This window comes from Bombyx mandarina, chromosome 01 (genome assembly GCF_030267445.1).
Source record: "Bombyx mandarina strain Sakado chromosome 01, ASM3026744v2".
Classification (NCBI taxonomy): Eukaryota; Metazoa; Arthropoda; class Insecta; order Lepidoptera; family Bombycidae; genus Bombyx; species Bombyx mandarina.
The window spans coordinates 6,669,504-6,691,291 of NC_143208.1; the positions used below are offsets into that span (position 1 = coordinate 6,669,504).

The 21,788-nt window shown below is 36.4% G+C and overlaps 2 protein-coding genes across 4 annotated transcripts in view; one reads left to right on the forward strand and one right to left on the reverse strand.

Annotated features, from left to right (window-relative positions):
- The window catches only part of LOC114244559 (uncharacterized), a 52,029-nt gene extending 44,630 nt beyond the window's left edge, over positions 1–7,399 (forward strand). Inside the window, exons 8-11 of one of the 2 annotated variants that reach the window (XM_028176417.2) lie at positions 2,224–2,299; positions 2,807–2,929; positions 4,712–4,837; positions 5,639–7,399. In XM_028176417.2, the coding sequence (XP_028032218.1) occupies positions 2,224–2,299; positions 2,807–2,929; positions 4,712–4,837; positions 5,639–5,709 (396 nt within the window). In that variant the 3' untranslated portion in view covers positions 5,710–7,399. The remainder of the gene's footprint in view (positions 1–2,223; positions 2,300–2,806; positions 2,930–4,711; positions 4,838–5,638) is intronic. The other variant, XM_089728358.1, reaches the window with a different exon arrangement.
- A 2,418-nt stretch (positions 7,400–9,817) lies between these two features.
- The window catches only part of LOC114244549 (Cyclic nucleotide-gated ion channel subunit A), a 52,517-nt gene continuing 40,546 nt past the window's right edge, over positions 9,818–21,788 (reverse strand). For both annotated transcript variants that reach the window (XM_089728373.1, XM_028176402.2), the window contains 5 exons: positions 13,873–14,018; positions 13,656–13,778; positions 11,812–12,717; positions 11,534–11,715; positions 9,818–11,313 (listed from right to left, as the gene is read on the reverse strand). In XM_089728373.1, the coding sequence (XP_089584499.1) occupies positions 11,028–11,313; positions 11,534–11,715; positions 11,812–12,717; positions 13,656–13,778; positions 13,873–14,018 (1,643 nt within the window). In that variant the 3' untranslated portion in view covers positions 9,818–11,027. The remainder of the gene's footprint in view (positions 11,314–11,533; positions 11,716–11,811; positions 12,718–13,655; positions 13,779–13,872; positions 14,019–21,788) is intronic.

Here is a 21,788-nt window from a genome sequence, read left to right on the forward strand (position 1 = left end):
TTTACTTAACAATTTCAATTTTTTTTTTATTATTATTGAAAGTGGCCAGCCATATTGTATACATATGTATATTTTTAATCTATACTAATATATAAATCTACGGTGGTTTTTACGGATGTTCTGCTATAAACTACTGAACCATGCATCCGATTGACTTGAAACTTGGTATCCATGTAAAAATATATGTACTTAATGGATAAGCTAATATTTGTATGAGTGTTGGCTTCCCTATACCTACCAGTTGCGGGGGCGGTAATGATGAGAATCTTTGTGGGGGTGAGAAATAATAATGTTAATTTTAAACGCCCAGCGAAGCGGATGGGTTCAGCTAGTGCTTAATAAAACTATTTGTTCGTAAAAGTCATATTACTGTTATTGAATAAAAATAATAAACAAACGTAAGTACCTACTCCGAAAGAATGAAACCGTTTCAACGGTTCGGTAGATTTAGATGGCGTGTTAAGTGTGTTTCATTTCTGTAATTAAATCGAGATTAAAATTTTAGTGGCGTACCAAAGGGCCGTAAAATTCTGGCAAATTGGCAACATGGTAGTACAATGAACCAGAGCGTTAAAGTTTTGAGTGGAGGTAAATTGATACCGTTTATTGATAGGCATCTACACTTATTGACTGGACTTTAAATGTGGCTGCTTGAATTCTTTCGCTTGAGGTGCCCCAAAAACTTTTTTCACCGGCCTGCCTGCGATGTGCTTAATAAGCTTAATTGGTAGGCAGGGGCTTGGCTCTGCCTCTGGCAATGCTGACGTCCATGAGCGACGGTGATCATTTAACATCAGGAGGGCCGTATGCTCGTCTGCCTACAAAGGCAATAAAAAAAACAACGCATGCCACGGTTTATTATGATATTTTCAGATGTTAAGAAAAATTGCTTTTAATTTTTTTTCTTAATTCTACACAACTATACTTCCGCTCTTTAGATGGGTTGTTAATGATTTCACTTGACAAAATCAAATAGGTACGAGAAAAGCAAATTTTTAACTAAATTGTAATCGAATTACAAAGGTTTTTACCATTAAAGGCATTTTTTAAAATTTCTTTACCGTGAATCCTGTTTTAATTTTCGTTACTAACACGAATCGATCAGAATATAAAGGCTTTTTTCTAAGTATGTATATAAAGACAAAGACGAAACAGTTCAGTTACTACTAGGGTTGCCAGACTTCCCGTATTTCCCGAGACGTTCCGTATTTTAGGGTTAGCTTAAAATGTCGGGAAGTAAGAAAAATGTAAAGTGCGGGACTGACTCTGTCCCGTTTTCAAATCGTATCGTTATAATTGTATTGATTTTTCTAAATATGTTAAAACTGACTTGCTCCTCGGAGAAATATAAAAAAAATAAAGAATGTCACTATATAATTTTGTTTTTTATTTGTCCCGGGTAAAAAACGAAATCCCCTATTTTTGCCTCTTTAAGCATTTGCCTCTTATAGGCTGAAAAAAATCTGACAACCCAGTTACTAACTATATTGTCCACTGTTTGCAAAAGCCTTTTTTTTGTTTAGCAGCTATGGATGACCGTTATAAGAATATTTGAGAACTGTTCTTTTTTAAAATCATTGTTTGGTTCTTCAAAATCCTTGCTTGGTAATTAATAGATTTTTTATCGAATATCGTTAATTGTGCAAATATTAGCTGTAATAAGTGTATCTGTTATTGTACACTGGTATGCGTACTGTATCTATCATGCTAAGTACCTACGCAATGGTTCAATGGAGTCTTTTAAAAGCTACAATGTAAGGATGACTAAGAACGAAGAAACAGGTTTAGAACCAAGAAACTGGGTGCAAAGGAATCGGCGACGGGTCGAAATCAGTTTGTAGTGCACATAATATTTCCAATCACGATATTACATAAAAAAAAATCGAATAAAAAATAAATTATTAATTGAAAAGGTTTTAATAAAGGAACGTTTATTTCAAATATGACATTTCCGAACTGTTTTTTTTTTTTTTAATATATATTCCGAATTGCGTAACGGAATACGGATTAACAAATCAGCTGACGCCCAGACGTAGCTCCAGACGTAGCTATTCATACATTGCGAAACGCGAGCACCACAATATTCTGCTTGCTTCAAGAAGGGAATTGCTACGTAAAGTCTCATGCCTTAAATTAATTAAAAATATCGTGTCCCATCTAATGCTCAATTATTATTCATAATCTAAAATAGTACGAAATATAAATTCGTAATACTATTTTCAGTTCCCGAGCTCTCTGCAACCCATGCAGTCGATGTCGCACGTCAACTCATACAATCCCATTGGAGTGACATCTATCGGTGAGTGCCGAAATTAAAAGAGTAAAAAATTTCTCAGCTTTCTTGTTAAATGCATATTGTATTTTAGTACCAACATTTATCGTCAGATTGCAGTTCACGTGTTTCAGAAATTAACATTAAGGATTTTAATACAAGCTTTAGAGCACAGTTGCTTTATATTCTGTTTGGGTGATTTGAATATACCGTAATATGATTATTGTTCGCATTTGAATTTAGTATTAAAAGAAAACCGTTTCTAAAAAAGCTATCCTCTTCTTGTGCTGAGGTTCGTGACCTTTAGGCTTTACAGAGCACTTTTGTTTCGGTTGTTTTTTTTTATTTTTTTTATTGCCCTTTTAGGCTTGTAGGCAGACGAGCATATAGCCCACCTGATGGGGAGTGATTACCGTCGCCCATGGACTTCAGCAATGCCAGGGGCAGAGCCAAGCCGCTGCCTACCGATTTATGTTCTATAAAAAAGCTACATTGTTTCTATTTTTGAGATTATTATACTTGATTTAATTACAGACGGCCCGCCAAGTCCAGGACCTGCATATGCGAATTCCTCTGTTGGTGATTTCTCGCCTAGTCGACATCACGACATCGTCACTTCTTCGGACACGCCGGTCAGATTACCTTTCTGGCCTGAAGGTACGATGCTTATTATGATATTATTATAACAATTTGCTTTTAGGGATTTTAACTATATCCCTTTGTTTGAAGGTGGAATCAAAAATTTTAGTTTTAAGAATTTCCAATTCAACTAATGCCATTCTTCATTTTCATCTAGTATAATTCATAACAATTCATTCGAGATGATGAGTTTATTTCTGCCTATAATTACCATGGTAACCTTCTGTTTTAGTTGAAGTGTGCATTGTTCAATCATGTGCAATATTTAATTTTTGGGCAGCTTAGATTTTCTTAAGAAGAAAAGCTCCTACTGCGCTCTTCTTATCTTGGCTAAATCAAAATAAACTTTGATTGGAAAATAAACACACATCTTCAATCAAAATCAAAAATTTTGATGTCATTGTGTAGTTTTATCAAAATATAAATTAAGTTAATATATTCAAATTCATATCAGAACTACACGAAAAGCTTTCCGCCGTAGCGGCATCTATAGTTATTTGAGAGAACTGATAGTGTCGGAAAATTTTCGATAGATGGCGTCACTGTGCAGTTTATTGAAGGCATCGCGAAATTAAAGCTCTTTTCGTTTTCAATTAAATACTAATAGCTCTAGGCGTAAGAGTTATGTTTTTTGCGATATTTTATAGTTATTTCAATTCTAAAATTACCAAAGACATGTTTAATAAACAAATTCCACAAAATTAAAATGAATTTTCATAATTTGCGAATTAGCGAACTTGATCCAAATAATATGATGCAATTAATTGTAACATATATGAAACCGCTTCAAAAGTGTCATTTCAATATATATATTATGTTATTTAAGCTTTTTTTTCGGTGTTTTATGCTAGCCGATACGAATACGCGCTTTCAGGCTAAATTGTCTCATGTCACTATTGACCATCGATGATGCTCTAGATATCAGATGTTTTAGGATATGTAACGATTAAATAAAGTGAACAATTCAACTAATATTGTAATAAATAAGTTGCCATCCTTATTGAAAAATTTACACACATTAGGTTAAACCTCTGTAGGGCAACGAGAGTATTTTTACTACCATTTTTTTTTGTAGTATCTGCATATTGCTGTTCGTATTAGGTCATAATTTTTTAAAGCTGCAACATTCATGAATCTTAAAAAATTAAGTAATAACTTTTCTTCTTTATGAAAGTTGAAATGGTTTTTTTTAATACAATTTCTAGATCGTTATGCCCCGCGAAGGGTTGAGTACATTTACTCTATTGTGGAAATTATGACGCCGCACGCGCCGCTAACACCTACCCCAAGTATTAAAGTGGAAGATATCATTTACGGTACTCTACTAAACTATCTAAGCCCAGCAGAACTGTAAGCGAACGATCAGGGTGGGCCTTCGTTCGACTCGACGCCCAAAAATACTATTGGGTCATTATCCCTACCTATTCTATTCCTACACTTCGCGGACGGGTAGTTGAGCTCATTAGCTTAACCTGAGAGAATATTCTAGCACTAGTCCTAGCCAGAGCAGTGCAGATTCTACTACCGTGTCGAAATCGCGGCCCACTCAGAAGATCTAACGAGAAACTTAGTGGGCTAATCGAGTATGTTATAAGTTACGACTCTAATAGGAAATTAGTTTCGAATTATCAAATCAAATCAAATAAAACAAAAAATTATTCAACATAAATGAAAGTACATACTTGTTGAACGTCAAAAGAACTACCGTCATTTCACAAAAACTAGCCTCCGTCCTGAGAAGAATTGGCAAGAAACTCAGCGGGCATGTCCTTTTTTTTTAATATCATTAATAATTTCTAGGAGGTTCGTCGAGCCCTAATCACGGATACGTGCCGTCGAGTAACTTCTCGCCGCCACGACGTCACGAAGCCGTCACGTCGTCGGACACGGCGGGAGCGCGCTTCTCTTTCTGGCCAGACGGTGACCGTTGGTTTTGTTTAATGCTTCTTATCTTATATCTTATCTATTATGTACTTATGCCATATTAACTGTAACCGCTATGTACATAACTGTACACGCTAAATATTTATGAAGACAATCTTTTATTGTTTTCGTAATATTGTTTGGTTGAAATCGATTGGATCGTTTTTTGTGGAACTAATTTTGTTTGCAAATTTAATCGTTATATTTTCTAAAAGTGAATTCTTAGTTTTCATTTTCTTTCTCTTTCTCTCTCTTTCTGTCTCTTTTTTCGTCATTTAGCTAGTTTCACTTTTGTTATTACGTGTACTGATTTGAACAAATTTCTATGGTAATTTCTATAATAATTTATATTTTTATACTTTTATTAAGTAGTATATGTTTTTTTTATGGCAGCTTACGAATGGTGAATGTGTCTTGTTGTTGTTGTTGTTTTAAAAACGATTTATTTCTATTGTACATTAACATGTCGTTGTGATTTATTTTTCATATGCTTGGACGGTGGTAGATGTTGATTTTCGTTGATATTATTCAGTTTACAGGACTGAGATGGAAGATAGTAAAAAGTTTTTCTGTCTGCGTAGAAAAACAAGATGGAAAACTATTATTTATATTCAACTTGTGTGATAAAAATACTTTAAAGCGCCGAAAACGAAATGTATTTTAATGGCATTGTAATGTTTTCGTGGCGTGCCTCAATTTCACTTATCACAATGTTCTAGCTAACGAAATGCACTTGCGAATTCACATATTCGGTACGAACTTGTTATTGTAATTTAAAAAAATGTATTTTTTCCTTTCTTTCAGTCGGTGTCAAAGAAGAGGCCTCGTCGAGTCTTCTTTCGAACGCGGCTCCTTATTCTAAATGTTTTATGTAAAGACATAACTGAAGTCTGTGCGGAGTGATGTGCGGAGTCTTATATTACAGTCTCATACATAAAGGGCTTAAAGAAAATGTACGTACAAGCTTATCATTTTATAGTATATTTAGTTAGAACATAATACATACTATCGGAACGTGTTATGTACAGTCGTCGTTATGAATTATGAATTACATTGTTTTGTTGTGAATGTAGTTTTTTGTTTGTTTGTTTATTGTTCGATTTGTGGGTATTAAAAATTAAGTGCTAGAAGTAATGTAAGTTTTTGTTGAAAATTTCGACGGTCATATTTTCGTTTAGAATTCCGTTTATAAATCTGATTTTTGCAGCTTGGCTCGTATTGTACTATTGTATTGTTTTTTTTAATATTACTGTATGCTTACCGAACGATGAATTTTAAATATAAATATAATAATTGATAAATTCTGTTTATTCGGGCAAACGGTCGAACTGTCATCAGTGGCGTAGCTACCTAGGGGCCAAGCGGGGCAGTGCCCCGGGGCCCTCAAGCTCAGGGGGCCCTCGAATTCTTACTAGAAATCTCGATCGAACTGAACTTTTGGAAATTTCTCCTATTTTTAAAATAAATATGACAGGTTGCAACCCCACTTTAATCATGACAACTCAGTTGAGAGAAATTCAAAAGTTATGCCTAGGGAATTCCCCTGAATTCTTTCTGTAGGTTGGCAGTGCTGTCAATTTGACGGAAAGTGATATGTGCGTTTTATTGCCGATAGTGCCCGACCTTTATTTAATAAACCTTTGAATCTTCCCTATTTCGTGTTATTAGCCAAACCTACACCAAGTATTAATTGTAATTTATGTTGTTACTGTTTAACATTTTTATTACCTGCCCTGCAGTGCACAAAAAAGAGCTAAAGTAGCTTAGGATTTTAAAGTATTTCATATTTTTATTTGATAAAACCTAATCAGCTTACATAGCATTGGGGCCCCATTTTTTAATTTGTTTCAGCGCCCTTGGTTACCTAGCTACGCCACTGACTCTCATACGAAAAGATATATATATGCATGTACTTTAGAAAATAGAACAATGTGATTATTTGGATCTCGAAATAGCGACGAGAAATCAAAACGGACAATGGTTCACGATGAACGAATCTTTTTTCAACTTCACATTCGATTAGTGAGTCACAGTTGATTTTGTTTTGTTCACCTAATATCTAAGTTAACTTATGGGTGTTGAATACGTTTCTACCATAGCTTAAACGGTAGTTCTATGAGTATATCGTATTGTAGTTATGTGTATCGTTCAATGTTACCCCTATATTAGTGACGTAACTAGCTAGTGTCGTAAGTCCATGCAAATACACACGAGTATTTTGTAATCAAGAAATGTTCGTAAGTTATTCGTCTAAAATATATTTACGTTTATGATATTGTTTTATCACTGAATGTAAATGTTTGTAGTATTATTGTTTCAGTGGAACCAAATTGTATTTTTTTTTTTGGTAAGTTAAAAAAAATAATTAAAACTATTATATTTTAGTGTCCCGTAGATCTTTGTTCGTATAAATATTTAGTTTAATCATTTACATATAAATCAACTGTAATATATAATATCGGTGTAGTTATCAATGTATAATATAAAATGTAAGAGTGTTTTTAAAATTAGTGGTCATGATGTCGAGAAAATTTGGATTCGCTAAAATAAATGTTAGTTATGGCATATGTTTGTTTGAAATCCTCTTCTGCCTTTCTTTGCTAATGATGGGGCCGTCACTTACCTATGTTTTGGGTATCAGCATCAAATGAGAGGGATTTAGTATTTAAAAAAATGGAATACCCTTAGTACCAGTTAAATCAAATGTGCTTAGAAGCACACAAATATGGCATGTTTCCTATCAGCCCATGGACGTCCACTGCTGGACATAGGCCTCCCTCAAGCCTCGCCACAAAGACCGGTCCTGCGCTGCCTGCATCCAGCGGATCCCCGCGAACCTCAATAGGTCGTCGGCCCACCTTGTGGCCTACCCACGCTACGTCTTCCAGTATGCGGTTTAGTCACAGTTTAGTACCACAAAATTAAGATATAACGCACCGATAGGCATGCTTAGTCTCACACAAATGAGGTGTGCATAGTATTGTACAAATTAATCGTGTTTAGTTCTACAGAATATTGAACGAAGATCTTGGTTGTTGTATTTTTGAAAATACTATGAACTTAACCAACATCTACATATTCGTATAGTCCTCCAATGACTCTCACAAGACTATAAAAATTGTAATTAAACCATATATCATGATTAAACATACTTTTACGATTTTATCTCACTTTCATTTTATAACTTTTTCAATAACAATAAAAGAATAATAAATAATTCAATTTATTCTTAGGTTGTTGACACGTGAGAGTTAATTACGTTATCATTTTGCTTCCCGAAGACACTTTAATAACACCGATAACTCCATTGCAGGTTTGCTCAAATAACACGTCTATTTGAGCAAACATTTGAAAATATATGTACATATAGTCATGTATATCTCGTGTAGAAAACTATTTACCTGTAAGATTCATGTTTTGCGTGCATATTGGCAAAACTTATTTAACTTTTGTTTTTGTACACAGAAGTATGCAGTTTCAAAATTTATACTAAATTATTTTACAAACACGAACTTATAAGTTTTACTTCCCGTAAAATATAAAAAGTAGTAACAAACAATATAGTTTTTTTTGTCGAATTTAATTATTTTCATTATTTCATCCTTACCTCTATTTTTGACATTATCCCTAGCAAATATCAACTAAAATCGCTGTTTTTTGTTCTCATTGTATACATAGCAATAAACTTTGACTAACAGTACCTTAACCTAATGACTAGAACTGACTTAAGCCTCATTGAGCCACTCACACTGTTGTTACCAGGGCTTTTCCAATTCTTAGGGTTGTCACCGTGTCTCCTGGGAGGAAGTACTCAAGGATGCGGGGTAATTAATATAGATGTATCGAACTTGTTTTAATAGACAGGTCGATGTGCTATCAACTAATAAAATCAGAACAGCTGTACGTTTGTCCGTTTAAATCGACTTCGTGGAGCCGGCCTAGAATAATACCAAACCTTTTCGTCCCGCAGAATGGGCAATAGTTACAGAGGCACATACTTGGTGGCAGGGAGAATTGAAAGGTCGTAATATATCACCATTCTGTCTATTCTGGATAGAAGGGCGGGACAGCCCTTAAACTATACAATTGAGATTTCGAACTCATAACTCAAAGTGAGTGGCGCATGTCATTTTTACGATATCTATCAGCTCTGTGTAATTCGTGCAAGTTTTTTAAAGTTCTCGATAACGAAAAAGTTAACTAAAAAATTGTATGCAGTTGGAACGGCGCTGCTAGCGGCAAACGTACACAAATGTTCCAACTCCATATGAATTTGAGTTAAGTTTTACGTTATCGAGAACGTTAAAAAAATCGTAATAAGCACACGGGTACAGTCGTAACGAGTTAACGGAATAAAAAAAAAATAAAAAAAAAAATCGATACAACCTCCCGATTCCACACAATATGTAGTATCGGAGAGTAATAGAATATATCTATAAATTAGATCAAACATTGTAAGCCAGTCTCACTAAATATAATGGATATTAGGAAAGTTAAGAAATCTCTGTTGGGTTAAACATTAGGCGCAGTCAAGCAAGTTGAGAAGTTTAATTGGTCACGTTTTCTGGTGAAAAACGGCGTGCGTGTAATCGGTGATGTAACCCAGAAAGCCGTCGTGTTTTGTCTATTGCTTATGACTAGTTGTAAAGTTAAATGTCGAAACGTTATGATGGTGCCTATGGGGTTGCAGATTTGGAATGCATCAGTGCTACGCAGCGGAAATATTCAAGGCATTGGTTTTTTTTTGATTAATGAAGGATCAGGACAGGTGGGTTAGCAGGAGGGTTGGGATTTGCTAACAGCCACCTAAATGCCTCCAAAGATGACCTAACAACTCAAGAGCAGCTGCTTCGCGAATTGATCTATTAAGGCTTTGGTACCAACCAGCGCGGGCTCATCCAAAGCCCGAACAACAGAATTTATGTAAATTTGAAAACATTAATAGGTATATCATTACAAATAAATTGAACAAACATAAAACACTTTTATTTCTAAATATACTTGTACTAATATTATAAACAACAAAAACAGAATTTTAATATCGACAGTCATAGTTCAATTTAAAACTCAAATAATGTTCTACCAAATTTAATTTTGAATTTTTACGTATACCTCTAAATGACTGCATCTAGTTTATACTAACTACTAATAAATGTATCTTTTTATATTTTTAAACTGTATACCGTGGACCACATGTTCCAAAAACGTCTATAAAAGATGGAATATTAATTCAATTCTATATTTAATAACTTTTAATGGCTAGATAGATATGGTTGCGATACAATATAGGTATTATTAAAATAGCACATATAAATATGTTTCTTTCACGATCAATAATAAATTCACGAATCTAGGCTAATATCCCGATATCATTCGAGAGGTATTTGATAAGGTTAATGAAAGGTTATGATAAGGGCCGTCTCACATAACCGATTGATTTTCAAATTCATCATATTCCATTCGTCGTGATGTGGTTAATTATTGTACAGTTTATTGAGAAAGGTATATAGCATCAACTATATGAACATAAAACACTGGAAGAGTTCATAAATTTATGCTTATCCATAATTAAAATAATTATAAATGAACATGAAAGACGAATACATATATACGTATTTAAGTTGAAACCTTTTCATACTAATTTATTAACATCGAGCTAAGAGAATAATCTGACATATTTACTAGAATACACACATTATTGTGATTACAGACTGGTATAACAATATTGTTCCTATAAAATTCTACGTAAATATTTTCTTTTCGCTATTATTGAATAAATGTAGATTTTTTTTATTAAAAGTAAAACATCAAATTTTAATATGTCATTATAAAAAACAATGACGTCATATGATACTATTATTACATCATTTCTCAAAGATCTCCCTCCAACAAGTTTATACTTAAAGCCACATTCCATTGACACCGGTTGTCTTTTTGTCCCAATACGTCGCGTAAATGCTAAAACACTGCAAAATTTCAACACTGCCTTCCTGTGTTATCACTCTTTGAATCTCATTCATGTAACTACAATAATTTAAAACGATATTATATTTATTCAAGTATACTCTGATTTATTGCAATCTTTTAAATCGATGAGTTTTGACACATTTTTTTGTTTGATCCAACTGTTGGCACGGAAACCAAATATGAAACCCGCTGTTGCTATTCCACACAGAAAACTATTTTAGATGATTCATTCGGACGACTCATTCTGGATTCTTTTAATTCGAAGTGATTTGCTTCTTGGTTCCGGGGGAGCGTGGAGGAGTGCAGTGGTTCTCAAAACGCAAAACGAATGCCCCCTCTCTCTCAACGGCATTGACTGACTCGCCACAAGGGAGCTATCGTTGACTGACGTCATTGGAGCCTCGCTGTATCCTGAAGCTAGATCTTTGGCAATTTCACTTTTCAACTCTGAAGCATCGGATGAGGTCACATCGTCATCCGAGGGCAGTTCATCGACTTCATCTTCCAGCATCCTGTTGACAAACAACAAAATAGGATGTCGTGACAATAAAATTGAACGCATTCGCTTTGTCTGACATATTTTATTCGCCGTTCGCATCTAGCAGATAGCACAGTATAAAAATATTGATGAATCAATCGTAGAAAGAATAAGTAGGAGATACAGTAAGAAAATAGTATGAGTAAGAAAGAACGGAAGGAACAATAAAATGGAAGATCGCTTGTTAAACTAACCTAACTTCTATATTGTTCATCCTTTGTTTCATTTCAGCTTGTTCCTCGCCTACGTCTGCCAAAAGGCCTTGTAGACGATTATTTAGCATTTCCACGGTGGTCTCCAATTTGTGAACAGTTTCTTCTAGGCTTTGTTGGGTAGTTTGTGCGCTTTCAAACAAAGCTTCATCAAGTAGTCCATCCTGTAGAAAAAAACAATCATCAAAATAATGTGTAAGAATGGAATTGACAGAAAAAGTATTTACATATACATTGAATATAAGAGGTAACAAGCTAACCTTTCTAAGCAATTGACAGCCGCGTTCAGTGAGTGTATTTCTAGCATCAGGGTAGTCACCTAGAGCCTCCCAGAGATCCCTTTTAGCGAGACAAAATAGGTCAGAGTATCCCAAAGCTCGTACATTAGCAGTTCGTCGATTACCGGTTCTGTTACCAGCGATTTCCAAGACACTCACTTCTCCAAATACAGAGCCTGCACTCAAAGTAGCTAATACAGTCTTTCCATCATCAGCAACGACTTGCAGTCGTCCCCTCTTCACAATATACATTTCCTTGCCAACGTCTCCTTTTCTGCAAATGTAATCTCCTGGGCTGAACACTTGCAGCTTTAGTTTTAGGACCAATGCCTCCAATAGCCCAGGTTCACAATCTTGAAATATGCGAACTTCACGTAAGGTGTCCAAATGTACCCTTATAGCGATTTCAGCTTTTAATTTATCAGGAAGTGATGATAATACGTTTTCTTCGTCTAATGCACCACTCTGTGCCCAAGTGTAAGCGAACCAACGTATGACTCTGGCTTCAAGTTCACCGCTTACTTTTCTAAAGGCCATATACTGTTTCACGCCGTCCATTTTATTCTGAAATTCAACTCTGGCAACGTTCATGTTTGAAATCATCGAGCCAATGTTCCCTACGATTGTGGCGAAGATCAGAACTCCCGCCAAAAAGTCAGCCACGACAAACAAATACTCGGCGTCCTTTTCCGGTTGTGGTGTTTCACCGATGGTCGTCAGAGTCAAAGTTGACCAATAAAAACTGTAGATATATTGATGCGTCAAAGAACCGTTGCGAGAGCCAGTCAAATTGTATACCCAATTGTCGGTACCGAAACCGATAGCATAGCTGATAGCAAAGTATAGGCAAGCGTTCCAGTGGATAAGAACAAGTATCGCCATCACAACCTAAAATGAAATGTTTTTTCTTTAATACAAAAATTGTTAATGAATTAATTGAATCGGAATTTTTTTTACTTGTAAGGTGTTTCAGCCCACGTGAGTAGGTATCACCATTCTTCCCATTTATGTTGCGAAGAAGTCATGCGTCCCGGTATGGAGGGTGGGGCGGGGCAGTCGTTATACAATATATATTAACGTCATGTCTTAATGCGGCTGGCGAGATTCAACTGGTGACGTCTGTAGGTTCCTGACGTCTTATTTTAGGTGACTGTGAGCTCTTTCACTTAGTTAAGCAATAAAAAAAGGGTGCGTGTACTTATGTACGGGCGTAAGAAGTGATACTTTATTTTTATTAAATTTCTTTCTTTTGTTAATATTAAATAATTAATAGTAAATATTTAACGTTAATAATTTAATAATATTTAGTATGAATTATATTAAATAATCATTTTGTCATTTATATTACTAAAAAATGAATGCTAATAACACTTTTTTTTACGAGTGTACATGCGCGAAAGTTTACGCTGGTGTTAGGACCTCTTGGGAGTCCTCCTCCTCTTGGGATTTCCGCCGTGAAGCAGTAATGCGTTTCGATTCGAAGGGTGGGGTAGCCGTTGTAACTATACTGAGATCTTAGAACTTATATCTCGAGGTGGGTGGCGCATCTACGTTGTAGATGACTATGGGCTCCAGTAACCACTTAACACCAGGTGGGCTGTGAGCTCGTCCATCGATCTAAGCAATTAAAAGAAAAAAGAAAAAAACCTGCTTTTCTATTCAGACTCGCCAAGTTACGTCGTTCGTATTGTAATGAGCGATTTAGTGGACAACTTCATTCTGTTAATTTAGTGTCACGGTGCGCGCGCATCGTAAAATTTCACTCTCATCAATTTTTCATAACGCGCCTAAAGAAGTAAGTATAGCTTCAAAAAATATATATTGACCTTGCAAATTCTGAAAGCGTTCGGATAGCTTGTGGCTGTCTCTGTTCGATCAAACCATTCCCACATGCGAGGCAGGCGGAGAAGTCGATTTAAACGCACGATAACCGGGCACGGCAAATGCATCTGAAACGGAATCAAGGTTAAACATTCAATAATAACGTCACGTAATGAGCTACATACGTTAAATTGTTGATAGACGTAGTCGCGGTATACTAACATGATCGCACGATCCCGGAGGCCACCAATAGTACGCTATATCGGTCGGTATCAATGAAAGCAGGTCATATTTCCAAGAGCTCGACTTTAGATAGTGGTGTCTGAGCATCTTCGCATCCTTAACCATCAGTCCTTGTTCGAGATAGCCTGAAAATCACATTTACATTTCATAATATGTAACTTAAAAATAAAATTGATAAAAATCGCTAGGCCACTCATAAATTACAGTAGTTGTTTAAAATAAAATTCACGTTCACTCACACTAAGAGAATTTCTATATATTAAAATTTGAAATTACTATATAATTTTGTGAAAAATTTCAGCTGCGGTAAGATTTTCGTCATACGAGCTCATTGATAAACAAGAGGTCAATCACAAAAATAAAAGTGTACCGCCGCAATGCAATATTTGTACGGAAAAAGCAACAAGGCAGGGTCGAATGTTTGTCTACACGTTAGCTAAATTTGATGACGCAAGGCGAGGCGCAGCGTGTGGGTGTCAAATTGTTGATTTGCGAGCTCACTTGAACTCAATACACGTAACTTACATTGTTGCGAGTGGTATCGATTTCACTAGCCCCCGTGACTTTTATGCACTCATCGCTCGTAAACACTTTACGGGTTACGGACTAGGACAGCCTTAATAGGGGACGGATTATACGAAGATTTTAGGTGATCGAAAATGTTCAAACACCTATCACGTGTTTTAAGTAAGCCTTTGATTTGTACCAAATGTTAAACATTTGGTACAAATCAAACTTGGGGGACTCCTTTATGAACCATAATTATGAATGTTATTCGTATTTCACGCAATCTATGCAATAAAGTTTGCTTAAGTACTAAAAGTCATATTAGACAAGCCCACTGAGTTTCTCGCCGGATCTTCTCAGTGGGTCGCGTTTCCGATCCGGTGGTAGATTCTGCGAAGCACTGTTCTTGCTAGGGTCAGTGTTAGCAACACTCCAGTTTGAGCCCCGTGAGCTCACTTACACACGTTAGAGTGAAGCTGAAATAGCATCTCGAGGCTATCAGCATGGGTTTAAAAAAAACTTATTAGACACCGAATGAATACGATAATCGGTGCTTAGTTACGAACGGCAACCGTTTTCAGGCGTGTGTTATGACACTTGTCATGTCAGTCTGTGTATTATTTTTTAAATTGTTTTGTTTACATTTTTGTACATTCGAAATCAATATCTTATTAAATTAAGTTAAAATGGTTATAGAAGACGCATTGGAGACGCCATCTTGCTGCTTTGCTTGTCTCACCGACCGATTCCCACAATGCTCGCAGACTGGATGAGCAGTGGCCAAAAGAATCTCACCTTCCGGGTCACCTGCACTAAGTCACTGGGAGGGAGCCGAGAATGGAGTGCCACTGTTGTAGTTACGACGAAGAAATGGCTCAGCACGCGCTCATATTGTGGTCTCGAAGTTCAGATTTGAAAATAATATTTCATTGCTATCGTTGCTGTTACAATGCTTAGCAGGGTCGATTATATTATTGGAACGTAGTGGCCGATTTCTAACTGTCCACTGCCGCTGCGGGGGATCGTGATAGCTCTTCTCTTTCCGCACTGATCGATTCGATCTAGCCACACCAGAAGAAGGACTAGTGTCTAGTTTTAGCCTCCACAAAAAATATAGGACAGTCGTTCCTTTAAGGAAAATCCCACATACATTGCGCGCCCCTTTATAAACAAAAACTTGGTTGGCATGAGACATTGTTTTGCAACTCTTTTCAGCTCTAAGAATTATTGAAACTAGCTTTATTAATGAAACTAGAAACTGGTCTTGCTAAAAAAGACTCCTATAATAATAAATTGTATTTTTGTTTTGAAATAACTGATAGGGAAAGATTTTTCGCCATGGACGCAATGGACTTATGTCGTCTTCATTGTTTACCTCGCCGTATACTCTACACTTGGTTTGTTATACATGCAGCATTTGTTTCGTATTTGGTTCAAGTGTCACTTCGTGTGTGATATTATTTCTCGGATTTCTCTGATTGACATCACAGTGACACATATCATCTGCCACACTTGGGGCCAAAACTTCAATATTGTAATACAACGGCTGCCTATTTACTACAATGCATAATTTCTCTGGGGTAAATTTATATAAAACTAGCCGTGCTCGCGCGCTTCGCTGGGCCTTTAAAATTACGATTATTATTTATTGTCATTATTATTAGGGAGTCCAACACTCATATAAATATTAGCCTATCCATTAAGTACATGTATTTTTTACATCGATACCAAGTTTCAAGTCAATCGGATGCATGGTTCAGTATTTATAACGGAACATCTGTAAAAACCACTGTAGATTTATATATTAGTATAGATACTGGTTTTATGTTAACAGTTCAGCGTTTAGCTCGCAATCTGATAATATAATTCCATTGATTGTTAACTAAAGAAAACGTTGCGGAATCGATTAGCCCTCACCGTGAGGTGTACAAACGAACGCAAATAAATTGCCCTCTCTTTGTATATAGTGACAAACATTCCCTTTGCAAATATTTTTCGACCTTCTCTATTCGCTGTATTAGTATGTTCTGTTGTTTTTGTAAAATGCTATCTTATTTTATATAGATTATTTTACGGCTTCGAATTGAATGATAGATTTTTGGAATGAACTTCATTATAATTGAAAGGATAACGTTGCAATTTGAAATTTAGTTTCAAGCTATAACTGTAGTTTTGGAAAGAAAAGTGTTTGATATTTGAGATACTTAAACTAAAATTATTGTAACAGCTTATTTAAAAAAAATAACAAATTCGAGGACTATTTGGTTTAAGCGACATTTCCTGACGCGACATTTATGTTTGTAGTTATTATTATTACAGTTGCGTTTTATTTAGAATGCGATGTTTTTAATTGAACTTCAATTAAATTTATTTCATTGAAATAGCTGAAGAAGTTTTTTTCGTTATGATATTTTTTCAAACTTTAAGCTTTAAATTGTTCTCCAGCAAAATTGCAAAGATTTTGCTTATTTTTCACTATTTTTCCCTTTCACCCTTTTTTATTTCATAGATGAGTGGGCGAGCTCACAGCCCACCTGGTGTTAAGTGGTTACCGGAGCCCATAGACATCTATAACATAAATGCCGCGATCCACCTTGAGATATGAGTTCTAAGGTTTAGTATTTCAGTATAGTTACAACGGCTGCCCCACCCTTCAAACCGAAAAGCATTACAGCTTCACGACAGAAATAGGCAAGGTGGTAGTACCTACCCGTGCGGACTCACAAGAGGTCCTAACACCAATAAAAAAAAACTTCTAAGATGGGTGGACGAGCTCACAGCCTACCTGGTGTTAAGTGGTTACTGGAGCCCATAAACATTTATGACGTAAATGCGCCTTCAATCTGCGCGGCCAGTCGTCTATCGCAGCACGAACGAGGTCCATGTCAATATCGGCGGCTGCCTTAATCAAGGGTGTCTTGAGTGACTCCAAATTGGGATGAGGCTTTGAGCACGCCTTTTCCTCCAAGTGTTGCCATATCTTGTAATCTAACGGATTCAAATCTGGACTGCAGTCTGGACTGCAGGAGGGCCAGTCTTCGTGCCGGATGAAGTCGATTTCACGCGCCGCCAGCCAGTCTTGTGTGCTCTTCGCTCTATGAGCTGGCGCCGAATCTTGTTGGAATACCCAGTGCCTGTTATTGAACATGGTATGAGAAACAGGTTCCACAAGGTTCGTCAGGACTGTATTTTGATACACAACTGCATTCGTTTTTACACCTTTCTCACAAAAATGTACCTCTGTTAGCCCCAATAAGAAACTCCCAACCATACCATGAGCGAGGATGGAAAATGACCTCGTTGGACACGCGGAATACGGTTGCTCGCTTCTTCACTACTGTGTGCGTACACCTTATCATTTTGTTTGTTGTAGCTCTCTTCTACAGTAAAAAATTTTTCATCCGAAAAAAGATTTTCCCGATATTTTTTTCCCGCGTACCGCTTCAACAAAGCGCGGCATCTCTTCAGTCTTAGGTCCATTAGACGAGCATTCAAACGATGTCCTGTTTTTCTTCGATATGCCCGAAGCCCTAAGTCTTCATTTAACACCCTTTTCACCGTGGTTCTGCTTAACCCCATCTGAAGGGCCAACAGTTTCTGCTTACGTTTGGGATTTCTTTGAATTCGCGCCTTCACAGCTTTTATCACTGCTGGAGTCCTAACAGACGGAGGGCGACCACTTCTTGACCTGTCATCTACACTAGAGTCTTCATTGTATCGTTTGATGGTACGATAAACGAATCTTTTGGTTATATTCAAATTTTTCAGTATGTTAAAAATTTGAATTGGCGCGTAACCGCAACGATGCAACGCAATAACTGCAACACGGTCTTCTTTAAGCGTCCACTCCATATTTAAAAATGAGTAAAATTCTAAAAGTATACATTTTTATTATCATGAACAATTCGAAATTCGAATTCAATAAACTTTTTTGTGGCCAGCATTCTAAAAGAAAAGTTTTTACTGTGTGACAATACTTATGACCTGACTAGTTATAGTTACAACGGCTGCCCCACTCTTCAAATCGAAACGCATTACTGCTTCACGGCAGAAATAGGTGGGGCGGTGGTACTTACCCGTGCGGACTCACAAGAGTTCCTAACACCAGTATCCATTAGTAAAATGTTGATTATCCATACGTACATTATATTACTCATAAAACGCTGCTGACTATTCTCCTTATACTCCCTTAGTAGCCCCAAGCAATCGGTAGATGGAGACATTGAAAGCTAACATACACACACAGTGAAATCTTATGTAAGTGCTTTTAGTTTCAATATCTAAATCTCTTTGTGTTTGAATCAATGTAGCAAATCAGAACGAATTTTCAAGGTTAACAATCTAATACTGTTAGAATTTTATGGAGATTATTAGCCTTGGTGACTGCAAGAACACGTCTATTTTTCTTTTTAATCTCTTTCTTCACTTTGTTGGGTTTCACAATTAACAATGACATCCACCCGCTTTTATTGTACTAAGCTAAAATTGTCGGTCGTTCGAGTTAATGTAAATGGCTTGTGAATTGAATTATATAACACATGTATAAAGGTGCATAGCGGATTATTTGTTTGGGACATCTGGCTCTGGCGGTTAGTTAATAGAAAAGGACTGAGCACGTCAGCTTATCTAAGACAATATATTGTTACGTTAATTCAAAACTAAATTCCAAGCTGTTTGAAAACTGAATTCATTTTTTAACAGCAAGCACAATAATACATAAGGAACTTGTATTGTATTCATACTTTAGGAAATAATTATGTTATTGAATTCATAACAATTTATCCATAAATTAAATAAATGATCTCTCGTCAAATTCCAACAAAATGAGTCGGTTTGATGAAGTATTTTTACATTTATTTTCTAGTGTATAATTTATTAACTGTGTATTTACTATTAATATAATAAACACGGCGCGTTAAATTAAAACTATAACTACCACTATACTGTATGTGTTTCAATATTAAGCTTATTGTGGTCGTACGTTTGGCCTTTGTCTAGAATATGCGATGCTACAGATGCTTTACATAAACTTTCATAAACATGCGACCGCGATTTTATAAATATAATTTGGATATTTTATGCTGAAATTTTTAAAAGTCGTACCTACTTTTTGTTTTCAAATTATAAATCACGGGACGGTACCGTCATTATTGATTAATTCCCTAAAATAAACAATTATATCACAAATGTAGCTTTAAAATAAAAAGAAAACACGTTTTTCAGAGCAAATCGAAATACATTTTAAAATAATATAATATATCCAGATTTGGATAATAAATAAAAAATTATAAAAGTGAAATCATCAGTTTTTGATATGAGTGCACATTTTCAAATTAATGCACGTTTAAATCGGCGAAAATTACGTCGGAAAATTCCATAACATAGATATTCATCATTCCGGCTATGGAATGAACTCCCCTCCACGGTGTTTCCCGCGCGCTATGACATGTCCTTCTTCAAACGAGGCTTGTGGAGAGTATTAAGCGGTAGGCAGCGGCTTGGCTCTGCCCCTGGCATTGCTAAAGTCCATGGGCGACGGTAACCACTCACCATCAGGTGGGCCGTATGCTCGTCTGCCTACAAGGGCAATAAAAAAAAAAAAATACAGCTTAAGCCAAAAGCGGCGATTTAAAAAAAAAAAACCTTAAAACAAAACAAGCACGATATGTTTCAGTTGCCCATCCGCACCTGTAATAACACTGCGATTTAGTAATTAATTTGATTGCGCGACACGTGGCACTATGATCACTATTCTGCTAACAACTAATGTTTGTTGCCTGTAGATTGTTAGGTAGATTGGAATGTTTGTTTTGTGTTGATTCAATATCCGGAGAGTGATTAATAACAACTCAGTTTGCTTAAACTTATACTATGCTTAGCTTTGTCTTAAATGATTATCGCAAAGGGAACATTGGTTTTCTACTAAACGAAACAATTATTATTATATTACGTTTACCAGTGGCGTAGCTAGGTAACCAAGGGCCCTGGGGCAAATTACAAAATGGGGCCCCACTGCTATGTAAACTGATTATGTTTTATTAAATAAAAATATGAAATATACCAATACTTTAAAACCGCTGGACCAGAACCAGCCTGCCGGGTCGGGATGGGATACACCGCGTCGGTGTATCGTATCTCCTTGGCGGCGCGCTAGATTGCCGGTAGCGCGTCGCGCGGCCTCTACGAGCTTACTTACTCCTGATACAGTATTAATTTTTTAACCGTTCTCGAAAAAAATTATCTTAAATCGAATTCACAATAAAACGCACCTCGATGAATAATAAAACGCACATATCACTATCCGTCAAATTGACAACACTGCCAACCTACAGAAAGAATTTAGGGGAACTCCCTAAGCATAACATTTGAATTTCTCTCATCTGAGTTGTCATGATTAAAGTGGGGTTGCAGCCTGTCATCTTTATTTTGAAAATAGGAGAAATTTCCAAAAGTTCAGTTCGATCGAGATTTCTGGTAAGGATTCGAGGGCCCCCTGAGCTTGAGGGCACTGCCCCGCCTAGCCCCTGGGTAGCTACGCCACTGACGCTTACGTATACGTTAGTATAAACATTAGTTAGTACAGTCTCCATTGGCTTCAAGACAATTCTTCAAAGGCTTATGGTTAGTCGTCATCCGACTCACTGGTGGTAGGACGTCTTGAGAGTCTGCACGGGTAGGTACCACTAATCTCCCTATTTCTGCCGTGAAGTACCTAGTATTGCGTTTCGGTTTGAAGGACGGGACAATCGTTGTACTGTTAAAAGTGGGACTTTACAACTTATATCTCAAGGCGCCATTTACGTTGTACTTTGTAGTTGTCTATGGGCTCCAGTAACCACTTAACACCAGCTGGGCTGTGATCTCGTTTACCCCTCTAAGCAATGAAAATAAAAGCCCATGTGACAGGAAGGCCCCGTCACCGCCCGAAATATGTCGGACCCACTCTTGGTGCTTTAAGGCCCCTAAAGCTCCAGTCAACACCCTCATCAAACTACCTTATTAACTCATAGACGTAGGCCATTGAGTTTCTCCTGGGATCTGCTTAGTGGGTCGCGACTCCGCACCAGCGTTAGATTATGCGAACTACTTCTCTTGCTAGGGATAGTATTAGCAAATTCTCTCTACCAGGGAATAGGTAAGGACAAATAATAATATGGTTAGTTATTAATTGAACACGCACTATCTTCATTGAATTCCATGTCGAATCTTGAACATGGAATAAAAATGTCGTTTTTATTTCAAGTTCCTAACGCATTCCATTAATTCATACTATTTTCTCTACAAGAAATCATAAAACACAATAAAGCACATTATGATTGGGACTAGACATTGATCAGTCTTCATCTTCGATGTAATTAGAAACGTTCATTTTCAGCTACGCTCGTGTA